General features: G+C 43.6%; 1 protein-coding gene across 1 annotated transcript; it reads left to right on the top strand.

The window, feature by feature from the left end:
• The first annotated feature begins 8895 nt into the window (after window positions 1-8895).
• On the top strand, window positions 8896-15925 carry LOC117354506 (zinc finger protein OZF-like). Its single transcript, XM_033932165.1, has 2 exons — window positions 8896-8972; window positions 14162-15925. Exons 1-2 carry the CDS (start codon window positions 8945-8947, stop codon window positions 15505-15507), a joined length of 1374 nt encoding a protein of 457 aa, XP_033788056.1. The 5' UTR covers window positions 8896-8944; the 3' UTR covers window positions 15508-15925.
• Window positions 15926-16257: the final 332 nt, after the last annotated feature.

The following is a 16257-nucleotide window of genomic DNA, read 5'->3' as shown; positions in this document are numbered from 1 at the left end:
GCGGACTTCTAGCTGCTGGCAGAATGTTCCTTCTTGAGTGATCAGCACCCGCTACCCGCTCCTTTCTGGACTTCCGGACTGGGATAGGATGCCTTTAGTGGCTTGGGAGCCCCAAGAGGATCCCCTCCATTGTGCCGGGATCTTAGCAAGCTTGCTCCCATGGACCCGGAATGCTCCATGCGTATAGCTTTGCCGATGGTGGTTTCAGCTGTGGCACAAGTCACTAAACGCACTTGCTTGCCCTCTGTTGGAGGGGTTGTCCTGACAGAGGTTCAGGACAGGCGGGTGGATTTTGTACTCAAATGCTTTTAGATTCCGCACTGGTGGGAGTATGAGCAACAGCGGCCTCCTCCTTTTCCTAAGAAAAGAGCACGATATTGATAAATTTAAGATTAATTTAAAAACGTTCCTTTTCAAAGACGCTTTTGATTAATAACTTTTAATCTGGAACACAATGATTCAATATTTAAAGAAAATAAATTCCTACCTTATGTTTTTGCCCAACCTCCTTTTAATTATATTTTGTAGTTCTTATCCCTTTTTTCCCTAAATTCATGTCATGTCATGTTTTTTTTGTCTCTTTTACATTTATTTTTACTATTATGTATAATTAATGTTTTAATTTTTGTTTTTAAGATTGTAATTTTAACTAATTCTATTTATATATATGTATGTTCATCGCTTTGAAAAATGACAAAGCGATTAATCAAAAATTTTAATAAACTTGAAACTTTAAACTTGAAACTTTGTTGCCAGTGCGTGGTGCTCCAAGTTCCACTGGGATCCCAAGAGGGTTGCCCTTCGGGATTTTGATTTCCTTGTCTCCATGGGGGACTTGTTTGGCGGATTCCCGCCTTGTCATAGTGAAGGTTTTTGCTCAACTTGGAGCTTCTTCGGTCTCTGCCTAGTGCATGATGTGGATTAGCCGGCTGAGCTGGTTTCCTTCAGAAGTTTGCTCTTGTTTGGCCAAGGTTTCACTGACCTGGCCAGTGGACAGGGCCATAAGCCTACGGTGCTTCATGGGCCGAAACCTCGACCTGCTCGGGGATCTGGACGACAGTAGTTTTTTGTCCTTCCAGGAGACCTCTCCAGTGCTCTGGACCCCGACTACAGGGTACCAGTTCGGAGCATCTTCCAGACCTCATTTTGGAGGCCGGGTGCAACATCAGTTTTCCAACAACCGTCTTGCCTACCCCACGAGGGAGTTCTGTCGCCAGGGCTCTGGCTCCTCTTCCTCGGATTGGGGATTGCCTCTCGGCCTACCTGTCGGAGTGACAGAGGATGATATCGGACCTGGGGGTCCTCGAAGTGCTCAGACTGGGTCTCCGCTTTAAATTTTTTTCCCAACCTCCGTCGGATTTCTCCCTGTTGTCGCCCACGGGATATCTGAATCAAGCCCGGCACATGCGGGCCTCGGTTCAATGCCTGTTGGATCTGGCAGTGATGGACCTAGTTCCATATGAAGTCTTGGGCTCCGGGAACTGCTCGATATTCTTCATCTTGCTACAGAACAGATCCGAAGTTTGGAGGCCTATTCTGGAACATGAGTCTGTGGATACCTTTCTGCATGTACCCTGTTTCTGGATGGGAACAATTCAGTTTTGGCAAAGGTAGCACCTGGGGACTTCTTGGCTTCCTTGGATTTCACGGAAGCTTACTTCCTCATCCTGATTTCTCAGGGGCACAGGGGGTTTCTGTGGTTTCCAGGATTTGGTCAGCTTTGTTCATTTGCAGCTCTGCCCTTTGGGCTAACAATAGAGCCATGTTCTTTCCCAGCGATCATGGTGGTGGTGGCTGCCCACCTGCACTTGCAGGGCGTGCTAGGCCTTCCATATCCAGCTGATTGGCTGTTCAAGGCCCCCTCAAAGGAGGAGGGCCGCTGGGCGGTTCACCAGGTGGTGCACTTGTTGGAGCGTCTTAAGGTGTTCGACTGAAGAAGATTCATCGCGTACCCGAACAGACATTGGATTATCTGGGAGTCTGATTTCACAAGAGTATGAACCAGGTGTTTCTTCTGGACTCCGGGTTGCTCAAGCTAGGAAGTGCCTTTGGGCCCCGTTGCAGGTTCCAGAACCGAAGGCCTGGCGGTACCTACAGGTTTTGGGTCTCATGGTTGCAACCATGGATGTGTCAGGAGCTGAAAAGCTTGAAGAAAGAAGTCAAGCGACTTGAGGACAAGATACAGGAGCTAGAAGGACTTTACACCACGGAGGACCCTACCAGGGCATTTGAAGACTTCAGGAGTGAGAAACACATCGAGAAGGAAGTCAGGGAACTCGAGGAATTCATTGAGGAAGCATACAGGAGGAGGGTGGAAGAGAACGAACTCCAGATGAGAGATGATGCAACACCAACTTGGAAGGGGGAGCAAGAAGCAGATGACCTCAAAGAAGACACCCACAGAAGAATACCACACGAGGGGGAAGAATTGGCTAGTCGATGCCCAGAAGAGAGAGCTAAGCACACCGAGGACATTGACCTGAGACCGATAAGAAAATTGAAGAAGGGAAAGTCAGCGATCCTGGTGGGAGACTCGATATTGAGGCATGTGGACAGCCACATAGCAGGAGGAAGAGAGGATCGACTGGTGACCTGCCTCCCAGGAGCGAGAACCAAGGACATCGTGGACAAAATTGGGAAGGTCCTGGAAGGAGCGGAGACGGAAGAGACCGCAGTAATGATCCACATCGGGACGAATGATGTCAGCAGGAGAGACTACAGAAGAGGCACGCTGATAGAACAGTTCAAGATTCTAGGAAGGAAACTGAAGATGAGGACCCAGAAGATAGCATTCTCAGAGATCCTACCGGTACCAAGGGCAGATGTGAAAAGGCAGGAAGAACTACAATCAATAAATGCATGGATGAGGAGATGGTGTGAGGAAGAAGGGTTCCACTTCGTGAGGAACTGGACAACGTTCTGGGGCAAGAGCAAGCTCTACAGGAGAGATGGACTGCATCTGAGCGTGGCGGGAACAAGACTTCTAGCAAACAACGTCAAGAGAGGAATAGAACAGGCTTTAAACTAAGAGAAAGGGGAAAGCCGACAGTCGACCTAGTGGGGGCGTTGTGGGGGGTGTGGGGGGTTGTAACCCCCCACATTTTACTGAAAACTTCACTTTTTCCCTGTTTTTAGGGAAAAAGTTCAGTTTACAGTAAAATGTGGAGGGTTACAACCCCCCAAATCCCCCATAATGCCGGTGCGATGTCTATTAAGTAAACTGGGGGGGTTCCCCAACAAAAACCCCCGTCGGAGCCCCTAAAAACTGTAATTTTGTGCGGCACGCACCTCTGCACTGCGCTCAATTGTCGGCACGCGCTTTTGTCTTTCGCGCCGTTGTCTATGAACCATATAATACAATAAAATAGTCATTACATTAAAATTCATCATATTAATTTCCATCAAATGTCTTTAATTTCTTCAAAATATATTTCCAAATTACCCATTACGTCTCTCAATACCCTCCCCCTATTTCCTTCCCCCTTCCCTATTCACCCCTCCCCATCCCCCATAAATTTTAATTATAAAATTGTAATAAATTAATTAAACAAAATAGAATTCAAATAATTCCACCTATATTACTATCATCCCCCTATTACCACCCCGACCCTAGAATGAAAGGTGACATCAATTACCAAATACTAAAAATGCAAAGAATGATTCCTAAGCTTCAATGTAAAGTATTAAGAATCTTGCTCTAGTCTAGAGGATAATTTTTGTATATAAGGGTCCCAAATTTTAAAAAATAACCGAGTTCTTCTAGGAAATTTACAAACCTCCCAAACCTCAAATAAAATTAAACGATGAAATTGATTCATCCAGTGCCAATAACTAGTGGTTTCAATGTATTGTAAACGGCTTCAGGTGAATCTATTAATGAAAAGGCAGTTAATAAATCCCAATAAATAAATAAGAATTAGGCTACTCCTCTACACCTATCGTGCCTGACACCTTGGGATGGGGTTACCATATGGCTCCAGATAAAGGACAGATTGAGACATCCAGGTTTTACTCCACTGCTTTCTTTTTTTTTTTTTTTTAATCTTTATTAATTTTCAAATATTAAGAGTGCAACACACAGGAATAAGAACATATAACAAGTCAAGAAAAGCACACATTCACGTTACAGATATTCAAAATCAATCATTTTATCCCACCCAATTATTGATTAATCAATAACACAAATGTATATACTCCTTCAATAACCTACACTTATTTAAAATAATATAATAGTACAACCCCACCCCTCTCCCTCCCTCCCACCCTGGATGTGTAAGGAAATTGTACAGAAATTAAAGACAGAAAACAACTACAGAGAAGTAATTAAAGATGTCAACGGACCTCAAAACCAGTTTAAATATGTTACTATGCCCCAGCAAAGTAAGTAAAACCCGGATGTCTCAATCCGTCCTCCTTTTTCTGGAGCCATATGGTAACCCTACACTTGACCAGCACTTGAATTCAGTTTTGGAAATATATGATGGCTGAAGAGAGAGAGAATATACATTTTATTTTTATTTTAGGTGTATGTTGTTTGTTTAGGTGTATTGTTGTTTTGATATATAATAATAATAATAACTTTATTCTTCTATACCGCCACAGTCGAAAGATTTCTAGGCAGTTCAATGCAGGAGAAAAAATATATATTATAGGAGAGTTCAAATATGAGACAGAAGAACATAAAGTCTGTCCCACCTTGACCTAGGGCAGGGGTGTCAAAGTCCCTCCTTGAGGGCCGCAATCCAGTCGGGTTTTCAGGATTTCCGCAATGAATATGCATGTGGTCTATTTGCATGCACTTTTTTCATTGTATGCTAATAGATCTCATGCATATTCATTGAGGAAATCCTGAAAACCTGACTAGATTGCGGCCCTCGAGGAGGAACTTTGACACCCCTGATCTAGAGTGAAGCCTTCATACACCCAACCCACTACTTCATGTCAAGGGTGGGGGAGGGGGTAGCCCAATTTGGCCCTGGATCTGCCACTTAGATTTGGGGAGAGATGGTTTAAGCTTAGAAAAAGCAACACAGAGGATCTTCAGCTGTGGGGGAGTGAGGAGTAAAGCCTAGGACAGGGGTAGGCAATTCCGGTCCTCAAGAGCCACAGGCAGGTCAGGTTTTCAGGATATCCACCATGAATATGTACGAGATGGATTTGCATGCACCGCCTCCTTGAGATGCAAATCTATCTCATGCATATTTATTGTGGATATCCTGAAAACCTGACCTGCCTGTGGCTCTCGAGGACTGGAATTGCCTACCCCTGGCCTAGGATAAGCACAGAGAGAAGCTCCTTAATTGCAGAAGAAGGAAGGGTAGAGCTTTGGGATAAACACAGATTTTTAAGCAGGGGAGAACGAGGGGGCAAAGCTCTGGATAAGCGCAGAGGCTCTTTAGCTGCGGAGCTGCCCAGCTACTTGTGATCTTTGTAGCCCCTGGTTCTACCCACTGAAATCAGTGTATTTGCATGTTAATATTGTCTTTTCTTTATACATTCTGATCTTTTTCAAGATTGTAATGCTTGATGATAATTGTAAAATCTAATCTAATCTTCATTTTATATACCGAATCTACTCCCTAAGGAGCTCATTTCGGTTTACAGTTCGTTAAAAAATGAAACATAACAAGTAAAAACTGTGGGATAAAACAGAGATTGGTTAGATTAGATGGATGGAAAAGGTTAGAAAAAGTATGTTGAATTGCTTAAAATTACTATACGACAGCTAAAATCAAATTAAATAACTTTTATTGATTATGACTGGGGTCGCCATTCAAAATATCACAAGTAATTGGAAAAATTGCAGTCGATTAAATTATACCTTCTGATGGAATTTGTTATATCACATTTATAAAATGGAAAGCATAATTGCTATTCAAAAAGGGTATTATAATAAATTTAAAAAGATCTGGGGGCCATTGACGACTTACTGTAATGAGTAGATACCATTTTCTATTGAAAGTATATTTGCAAATGGGGGCAGGAGGGTGAATTAAAGTTTTACTATAGGTTTAATCAATAGTAAAGAATATTTATTTTTGTATATTTTTGATTAATTGCTAAAGAAAAGGGTGGGTAGGGAGGGAATAAATTTATTTATTTGATGTTATACTAGAAAGAAATTCAAGTGATGTATTTATTTTTAAATGTTTTATTATTGTAATTTTCTCCTCCACCCTGTACGCTACCCCAACCCTTTATTCTGCTCTTCCTATATTTAAGTTCTTGTAAACCGTGCCGAGCTCTACATCTGTGGAGAAGATGCGGTATATAAACTTAAGGTTTAGTTTAGTTTAGTTGTAAGATTAAGAAATGAATAAAGAATTTTAAAAAATAAAATAAAAATTAAGTATTGTGAAAACAACCAGGTTTTAAAATTACAATTAATGCAAAACACTGCGGTCAGACTTATCTTCGGTCTAAAAAAATTAGACCACGTGACGCCATACTACAAACAGCTGCACTGGCTGCCGTTGGAAGCTCGTGTAAAGTTTAAGTTCGCCTGCCTCTGCTTTAAAGCTCTTTACGGTCTAGCCCCTAAATACATAACTGACCTCTTCTCCTTCTCAGCCAACAGACACAAGAGAAGCTCCCACTTACACTTCGTTTCTCCCCCGGTTAGAGGTTGCAAACTAAAAAAACACCACGAACACCTTCTCTCACATCAAGCAGCTTTATGGGGTAAAGACCTAGAACAACTGCTCTCACCCACCACTTACGAGGTGTTCAGGAAGGTTCATAGACAGTAACGCGGAAGACAAAGGCGCGCGCCGTCAACTGAGCGCAAAATGGAGGCGCGCGCCAAAGAAAAAGACTGTTTTTAGGGGCTGCGACCGATCTGTATTAAGTAAAGTGGGGGGTTCCCCCCCACACCCCCCCGTCGTAGCCCCTAAAAACAGTCTTTTTCTTCAACGCGCACTACCGCGCTGCGCTCAGTTGTCTGCTCGCGCCTTTGTCCCGGCGCGCTTTTGACCTGACACCGTTCAGGAAACGCCTCAAAACTCACCTGTTCCTGAAGTACCTAGACAGCTGACCCGTTCCTCTCTTTCCCATCTATAACGGTTCTCTTGCCCTTTCCCCCTCTTGTTCTCCCTTCCCTTAAGTTCGGTGACGGGACTAAATTGTGCGTGACAACGGCACGCCGACAACTGAGCGCAGACAACTGAGCGCAAGGTTGACGGTGCGTCGAAGAAAAGCACTATTTTAAAGGGCTCCGACGGGGGTGTGGGGGGGGAACCCCCCCCCATTTTACTTAACAGACATCGCGCTGGTGTTGTGGGGGGTTTGGGGGGTTGTAACCCCCCACATTATACTTAAAACTGAACTTTTTCCCTAAAAAAAAAAAGGCAAAAAGTTCGGTTTCAAGTATAATGAGGGGGTTTACAACCCCCCAAACCCCCCCAACGCCAGCGCGATGTCTGTTAAATAAAATAGGGGGGTTCCCCACCAACACCCCCCGTCGGAACCCTTTAAATTAGTGCTTTTCTTTGGCGCGCCGTCAACCTTGCGCTCAGTTGTCGGCGCGCCGTTGTCTATGAACCCTTAAGTTCTCTCAACTTGTACTTCACTAAGCTTTTGTAAACCGCATAGAATTTAACGGTACTGCGGTATATAAACTTTTTTGAAATTGATATAATTGATAAACCAGTCAGAGAATCTGGAAGTCCATTCCAAATTCTCACCGATTTAAAAGTGAAAGATTTACGAAGCTTCCCAATGCTTTTAATACCTTTCAGGGAAGGAAATGCTAATTTGTGAACTGTAATTCTTGAATCGCAGGATCTAAAAGGAATTCCCACTAAGGGGAATCAAAGGGCTCCTTTTATGAAGCCGCGTTAGCGGTTTAATGCACTTAATAGCGCGCGCTCATTTGCCGGCTGTGCTAGCCGCTAACTGCCTCCTCTTGAGCAGGCGGTAGTTTTTCAGCCAGCGCGGGGGTTAGCGCGCGCTAAAAAAAAGATGCCGTGCGATAAAGCCGCTGACGCGGCTTCGTAAAAGGAGCTCAAAAGAGTCAAATATTCCATAAAGGAGTTTGGAAAACCACGCACGCACACTGGAACTGGATCCTAGGATGGACAGGAAGCCAATGGAGTTTTATCTGCAAAGGTTATATCAGGGATCTCAAAGTCCCTCCTTGAGGGCCGCAATCCAGTCGGGTTTTCAGGATTTCCCCAATGAATATGCTTTGAAAGCAGTGCATGCACATAGATCTCATGCATATTCATTGGGGAAATCCTGAAAACCCGACTGGATTGCGGCCCTCAAGGAGGGACTTTGAGATCCCTGCTTCAAAGGATGAGGGTAGGTAATTCAGATCCTCGAGAGCCAGAGCCAGATCAGGTTTTCAAGATCTCCACCATGAATATGTATGAGTTGGATTTGCATGCACTGCCTCTTTGAGATGCAAATCTACCTCAAGCATATTTATTGTGGATATCCTGAAAACCTGACCTGGCTCCGGCTCTCGAGGACTGGAATTGCCTACCCCTGGCCTAGGACATCCCATACTCTTGCAGGGATCTCAAAGTCCCTCCTTGAGGGCCGCAATCCAGTCGGGTTTTCAGGATTTCCCCAATGAATATGCATGAGATCTAGGTGCATGCACTGCTTTCAATGCATATTCATTGGGGAAATCCTGAAAACCCGACTGGATTGCGGCCCTCAAGGAGGGACTTTGAGACCCCTGGAGAAAAAAAAAAAATCAGTGCCCCAAATTCCTTAAATACACCTTGACGTGGTCGTCGGGAATCCGGGACTGGCCCTAGCCGACCCCCCCTGCCCTCATCTCTCTCCGTACCCAGTTTGACCACTGGGGGCAGCAGAGCTCAGGCAGAGGAAAGAGCCGGAGCAGCCGAGTACCCAGCATCCCCTAGGGCTGGGGAGGGGGGGCCTGCGGTGGGGCCGAGAGGGTCCCTTGGCGGCAGCGCGCTCCGACAGCCGGGACATGCCCGGGGGGGTCTCCTTGCGCTTAGGTAAGGCCGAAGCGGGTGCCCGGGCGAGCACGTGGGCGGCAGACAAAGGGGGGAGGGAGGGAGGGGATCGCCCGAAGGGCCAGAGTCTGTCTGTGATCATAATGGGGGTTTCCCATGTTGCAGCTGGGGGGGGGGGGGCGATTTTGATGCTTCCTGGAGGAAAAGGGTTACAGATGGTGCTACATTCTCCCATCAAGAAAGCAATTTTTAAAGGAGGGGGGGGGACACGCAGTTACTGTATTTGCAGGAATGTTATAGAGCAGAGGTAGGCAATTCCGGTCCTGGAGAGCCAGGTCAGGTTTTCAGGAGATAGATTTGCAACTCAAGGAGGCAGTGCCGTGCACATCCATCTCATACATATTCATTATGGATATCCTGAAAACCTGAGCTGTCTCTAGAGAACCGGAATTGCCTACCCCTGTTAGAGAGAAAGTAAGATGCAGAGAGACATTTGCAAGGATTCTTCTTTACCTCCTCCTCCTGCTGCTGTTGTTTGTGGGCTGTGAAATGCCCCGGCTTTGAACCCACCCTAACCCAAACAACTTTTTGTGCTGATGGGTGTCAGGGAGTTGTGGTTTAGGGCAGTGGTTCCCAACCCTGTCCTGGAGGACCACCAGGCCAATCGGGTTTTCAAGCTAGCCCTAATGAATATGCATGAGAGAGATTTGCATATAATGGAAGTGACAAGCATGCAAATCTGCTCCATGCATATTCATTAGGGTTATCCTGAAAACCCGATTGGCCTGGTGGGCCACCAGGACAGGGTTGGGAACCACTGGTTTAGGGAGAGCGGTTTGCAAATGGATTTTTTTTTTTTTTTTACATACCTTGTGAGGTGTGCAACTTTGAGGAACAGTGTGTTCTGCAAAGTGCATGCGTGGGAGTATGTTTTATTTGAGTGGATTGCCCACTGGGTATATGTGTATCGAGGGTGTTTTATATTTGGAGCGGATCATGTTTCTGTTATTACAGTAATTGGGATTGATGGCTTGCCTTTTTGAGTAAGAAAATTCAGGGTGGGATACAGCAGCATAAATAAATTGTTGGTGTGGGGGATAGGTGTGGCTTGGCTTTGTGTTTGCAGGGTGGTGTTTGGTTTATGGTGGTGGTGATGTTAAGGGTACATGTAGCCAGGGGCAATGAGTGTAGGTTCCTGAAGGAAAAGTTCCTAAACTGTTATTACAGACCAGGTGAAAGCCACAGCTTATCCCTGGAAGTGAATAAAAAGGAATATTGTAGATGCTTTCCTTGGGAACTGACAAGTCTTTGCCCAGCGTAATGCATCTTTGATTCTTATGGGGTTTGTATGTGGAGGTGAGATGCATGATATTTTTATGTATATATATGGTGGGAATCATGGTATGATGGTGTATGTGGGATGTGTTTATCAGGAGGGATATATGTGGGGAGGGTGAAGAATAAATTGGAGGATATGCGTGTGAAGGAGGCTTGTGTAGATGGGTGTTGAACTTACAAGAGGGGGCTAGCTTGGAATAAATTGGAAGTCCAGAAAAGTAGGAAGAGGCTGATGGGCCAAAACAAAGTTTTAATAGTTTTCACAAAAGCATAAATGAATTTGCAGCAAACAGAAGAGTGTCATAAGAATAGCCTTACTGGGTCAGACCAATGGTCCATCAAGCCCAGTAGTCCGTTCTCACGGTGGCCAGTCCAGGTCACTAGTACCTGGCCAAAACCCAAGGAGTAGCAATATTCCATGCTACCGATCCAGGGCAAGCAGTGACTTCCCCCATGTCTTTCTCAATAACAGACTATGGACTTTTCCTCCAGAAACTTGTCCAAACCTTTCTTAAAATCAGCTGCTCTTACCACAACCTCTGGCAATGTGTTCCAGAGCTTAACTATTCTCTGAGTGAAAAAAAATGTCCTCCTATTGGTTTTAAGAGCACTTCCCTGTAACTTCATCGAGTGTCCCCTAGTCTTTGTCATTTTTGACGGAGTGAAAAATCGATCCACTTGTTACCCGTTCTACTCCGCTCAGGATTTTGTAGACTTCAATCATATCTCCCCTCAGCTGTCTCTTTCCCAGGCTGAAGAACCCTAACCGTTTTAGTCTTTCCTCATACGAGAGGAGTTCCATCCCCTTTATCATCTTGGTCACTCTTCTTTGAACCTTTTCTAGCGCCACTATATCTTTTTTGAGGTAAGGAGACCAGAATTGAACGCAGTACTCCAGATGAGGTCACACCATGGAGCGATAGTCTTGTCTTACTCTTGGTCTTGTTAACCATCCCTTTTTTAATAATTCCTAGCATCCTGTTTGCTTTTTTGGCCAGCGGAAGGTTTCATCGTATTGTCTACAGTGATACCCAGATCCTTTTCTTGGGCATCCAGTAACTGTGATTTAGGTTATTCTTCCCAACGTGCATCACTTTGCATTTGTCCACATTAAATTTCATCTGCCATTTGGACGCCCAGTCTTCCAATTTCCTAAGGTCCGCCTGCAATGTTTCACAATCCGCATGCGTTTTAACAGCTTTGAACAGTTTAGTGTCATCTGCAAAGTTAATCACCTCACGCGTTGTTCCAATTTCCAGATCATTTATAAATAAGTTATACACTTTACCCACCTATGAACAAACCTGGCTATGCTCAAGTGGCACCCCAGACGGGACTGCTAGACACTGCGCACGCTACGCTTTAGGTGTGTTTTCAATATTTTATCTGGCTTAATAGCAAAGTACATAAAGAGAATATTAGTATGCTCAACAGGTACATTTGTTCCAGTGGACTTCTCCGCTCCTGTTCAAATTTTCAAATGGATTCTGTCCCTACTAAAGATTCAGAAACACCCACCCACAGGCACTCTCGCTCTTCAGAAATACACCCACGCTCTCTCTCTCTTAAGGTGTGCATACATGCACATACTGCATAGGCAGTCTCACTCTTATTTCTAGACATATACACATGCCCACTTTATGTGCTCATTCTTCAGACATACGCTCACATGCATGCACTCACTTGTGACATAAGAACATAAGAATAGCCATATTGGGAGGGGGGGTTCCATTAAATTTTATTTATTTATTTATTTATTTATTTATTTTATTTTTATGAAATTTAATACATTTACAATATCAAAAGATATCAAAGAAAAAAAGGAATTTTCAATACAAAATTTCCAAGACACCAAATATTACAAAAACAATCCTTTACAAGCCCTCTAAATGGGGAAACATATTTGATTATTTAACTCACTTAGTTTTAGAGGAAAACAAAGAAATCGATTGAATTCCAGTGAACCCAAATCATTCCCTACTAAATTAGGACTCTGACTTCCAACCTAAATTTCTCATCAAAGAATGAAAAAGGATAAGGTAAAAATCTCACTTCTGTTCACGAGCTAATAAAAATTGTTGCAATTGAATGGGGTTCCAAAAAACAAATTCAGTATCCTGTAACTTAACCAAACATTTACAAGGAAATTTTAAATAGAAAGATGCCTCAAGTGCCAATACTCTAGTTCTCAATTTCAAAAATTATTTTCTCTTAAACTGCGTTGCTCTTGAGACATCAGGAAAAATACTAACCAAATCCCCACAGAACTTGGTCAGTCTATTTTTAAAGTAAAGTTTCATTAACATAATTTTATCTGTCTCACTCATACATGTTAGTATCATTGTGGACCGAGTCTGGATAACATCCTGAGAATCTTCCAGAAACTCTGTCAAATTAACTTCATCTGTTACCAGATGGTCCACATCCTGTACGGTTTTCTTTTTCTTCTGGGGAATATGATAACAGTTGGGAAGGTATCCGCATTGGGTAGTCCCAGTATTTCTTTAAAATATTTTCTTAACAATATTTCTGGTAATAACAAATGAGTTACTGGGAAATTAACCAAGCGGAGATTCTTTCCCCAATGCATATTTTCTAACATTTCCATTTTTAAATGCATCGACGTAGAGTCTAAATTTTTATTTATTTATTTTCAATATCAACATAATATATAGTACAATAAAAATCAAAAGAAACATCATATCTAAGAACATAAGAATTGCCACTGCTGGGTCAGACCAGCAGTCCGCTCACACGGCGACCCCCCAGGTCAAAGACCAGTGCTCTAAATGAGTCCAGCCTCACCTGTGTACGTTCCAGTTTAGCAGGAACTTGTCCAACTTTGTCTCGAAACCCTGGAGGATGTTTTCCCCTATAACAGACTCCGGAAGAGCGTTCCAGTTTTCCACCACTCTCTGGGTGAAAAAGAATATCCTTACGTTTGTACAGGATCTATCCCCTACAAAATGTTCCAAAGGGAGAAATGATGCTTTTAATACTTAATTTAATCATATTCAAATCAATAATTCCAACATTTTTGTACCAATTGTTTTAATGTTTCCCCTTTTGTGTTTCTCCTATGTATCTCTTTTATTCGACAAATGTATTTCATAAACCCCTCTTACCCAATGTAATGTAGTTTATATTATTCATTGTAAGTATTTAAAGTTTGTATTGTATGTTTTCTTTTAATTATTTTTTATTATGTACATCGCTTTGAATTAGATAAAGCGATTAATCAAGAAAACAATAAACTTTGAACTTTTTGAACTTTGAGAGGTGGGGGGGAGGGAAAGGTGGTCTTGCCTTAGGTACACAGACTACTCCTTGTCGCTGCCCAACAAGCCTGTCACTTGGTATTCTGAAATCCACATTCACAGGATCCTTTCTGTTGAAGGGAGCAGTTAAAAGGAAGATTGAAAACTGTTCAATCTTGGTTTTCACTCTGCATTTTCCCCAAGTTTTTTTTTTAAATTTATAACATTTTATTGAAGGAAATAATGTAATACAAATAGATTTCATTTCAAAAAGATTCACAATTATAATATTTACATACATATCTCTATTATTCCTTCAAAATATATTTCCATATGACCCAAATCAACCCCCCTATCACCCTCCCACCTCCCTTCCCCCACCCCTTTTCTCCTCCTATTCACATTATATTGAAGTAATTAATAAAACTATAATATAAAATGAAATTTATCATTCCTTCAATATACATTTCAATATGACCTGTTTCATCCTACCCCTATACCTCCCAGTTTTAACTGCATTTGTGAGATAAAAAGATTATATTGAATATTCTTTAAAAAATCTCTGTCATGTATTTGATGTCAGTTACCGAAAACAAATGTCCATATGGGTATTTTTTTTTCCCTGTCCTTAACTAGCGAGCAAAGAGTCTTGGATTACAAGTGAGTCCAGTGTGGATGAGGAACATCGCGAGGCCTGCACTAAGAGCCCGGCACCACCCCAGATGGCTTCGATGGGTAGGTGTGATGCCGCCGCCTCTGATGCAGCGGAGGAAGTTGACCTACCCTCTTCATCTGAAGAGAGCCCCAGCAGACTTGCAGACATTGGTAAACCTCATGAAGTCCTGGTGGAAGAGGGGCCACCCCTAGGCGTCGAAGGAAAGAAAGTCTCCCAAGATGATGATGAGGTAACAGAGATTTCCTTCTCATGTATCGAATGTGGGAAGGCATTCCCCAAGATCAGTAATCTCATAAGGCACAAGAAGATGCACCAGAGCGAAGGCACGTTTCTGTGCATCGAGTGTGGGAAGAGTTTCAGCCAGAAGTGTTATCTGACGAAGCACCAGATTATTCACATGGGGGAGAGACCCTTCCCCTGTGCTGAATGTGGTAAAAGCTTTAGTCAAAAGACAGATCTCACTGCCCATCAGAGGATTCACACAGGCGAGAGACCATTTCCTTGCGCTGAGTGCGGGAAAAGTTTCAGCCAGAGGAAACAGCTCATCAAGCATCAGCGAATCCACACAGGAGAAAAACCCTTCTCTTGTAATGACTGTGAAAAAAGCTTTAGTCAAAAGGCCCATCTCATAATCCATCACAGGAGTCACACTGGGGAAAGGCCATTTTCCTGTGCAGAATGTGGGAAAAGGTTTAGTCAGACATCACATCTTAAATTGCATCAGAAGATTCACACGGGGGAAGGGCTGTTCATATGCATTGAATGCGGGAAAAGCTTCGCCCAGAAGACTGATCTTACAATCCACGAGCGCATACATAGTGGCAAAAGGCCCTTCGCATGCATTGAATGTGGGAAAAGTTTCATCCAGAACAAACAGCTGGTGAAACACCAGCGAGTGCACACAGGAGAGAGACCATACTCATGTGCCGACTGTGGGAAGACCTTTAGTCAGAAGTCCCATCTCACTATACACCACCGGAGCCATACAGGGGAGAAACCGTTCACCTGTGCTGAATGTGGTAAAAGCTTCAGTCAGACATCACATCTGAAGAGTCACCAGAAAACCCACACTGTGGATGGGCTGTTCATCTGTACGGAGTGTGGCAAGAGCTTCAACCACACACCACACCTGAAGGGCTTCCAGGGCAACTGTGGAGGAGATAGACTGCTAATGTGTAACGAATGTGCAAATAACTTGGGCCAGGTGTGGCGTTTGGAGGAAGCAGGTCACAGCCCACAAGGCCCCAGTGTAGATGAAAATAAACACAATTCCGAACCACTAGTCAAGACAGAAGAAGCCTCTTGATATCTAGGATTTCAGAATATGTGCAGATGGTCAGTATTTTCCTGTGTTATTGAGAGGGAAATCAGGACAACACACGTTCTGGGGAGACGGCACAAAAAAGTGGGTCAGGTGACGACAGACAGCTTAAAGCACACTGAAGGACGTAAACGGGAGAAGCAACGAGTCTGAAAACCTGAAGTCATCTCCAGCATATCCTGGTGAGAGTGAGGTTCATTCCTGTCAATGGAATGCACAGAACTTGACCTATTTAGAGACCATACCCCAAGTAATGTTTCAGGGCATATTCAAAGCATTGGCAGACAATCCCTGGAATTTTTGTTGACAGTAGTGCTATGGCAGGGGTAGGGAACTCTGGTCCTCGAGAGCCGTATTCCAGTCGGGGTTTCAGGATTTCCCCAATGAATATGCATGAGATCTATTTGCATGCACTGCTTTCAATGCATATTCATTGGGAAAATCCTGAAAACCCGACTGGAATATGGCTCTCGAGGACCGGAGTTCCCTACCCCTGTCTTAGGCAAATGAGTCTAGTGCAGGGGTAGGGAACTCCGGTCCTCGAGAGCCGTATTCCAGTCGGGTTTTTAGGATTTCCCCAATGAATATGCATTGAAAGCAGTGCGTGCAAATAGATCTCATGCATATTCATTGGGGAAATCCTGAAAACCCAACTGGAATATGGCTCTCGAGGATCGGAGTTCCCTACCCCTGTGATATGGTATCACTTCTGGAATGCAACCATTCTTTCTTCTG

Source organism: Geotrypetes seraphini, chromosome 2 (genome assembly GCF_902459505.1).
Source record: "Geotrypetes seraphini chromosome 2, aGeoSer1.1, whole genome shotgun sequence".
Classification (NCBI taxonomy): Eukaryota; Metazoa; Chordata; class Amphibia; order Gymnophiona; family Dermophiidae; genus Geotrypetes; species Geotrypetes seraphini.
The sequence above is the reverse complement of the archived record's forward strand: the minus strand, read 5'-3'. Positions and strand labels throughout refer to the sequence as shown.

Coding starts and splice junctions, on each gene's coding strand:
- LOC117354506 (XM_033932165.1), top strand. CDS start 8,945: ATGCCCGGGGGGGTCTCCTTGCGCTTAG. Junction 8,973..14,161: donor GGGGGTCTCCTTGCGCTTAG/GTAAGGCCGAAG, acceptor GTCCTTAACTAG/CGAGCAAAGAGTCTTGGATT.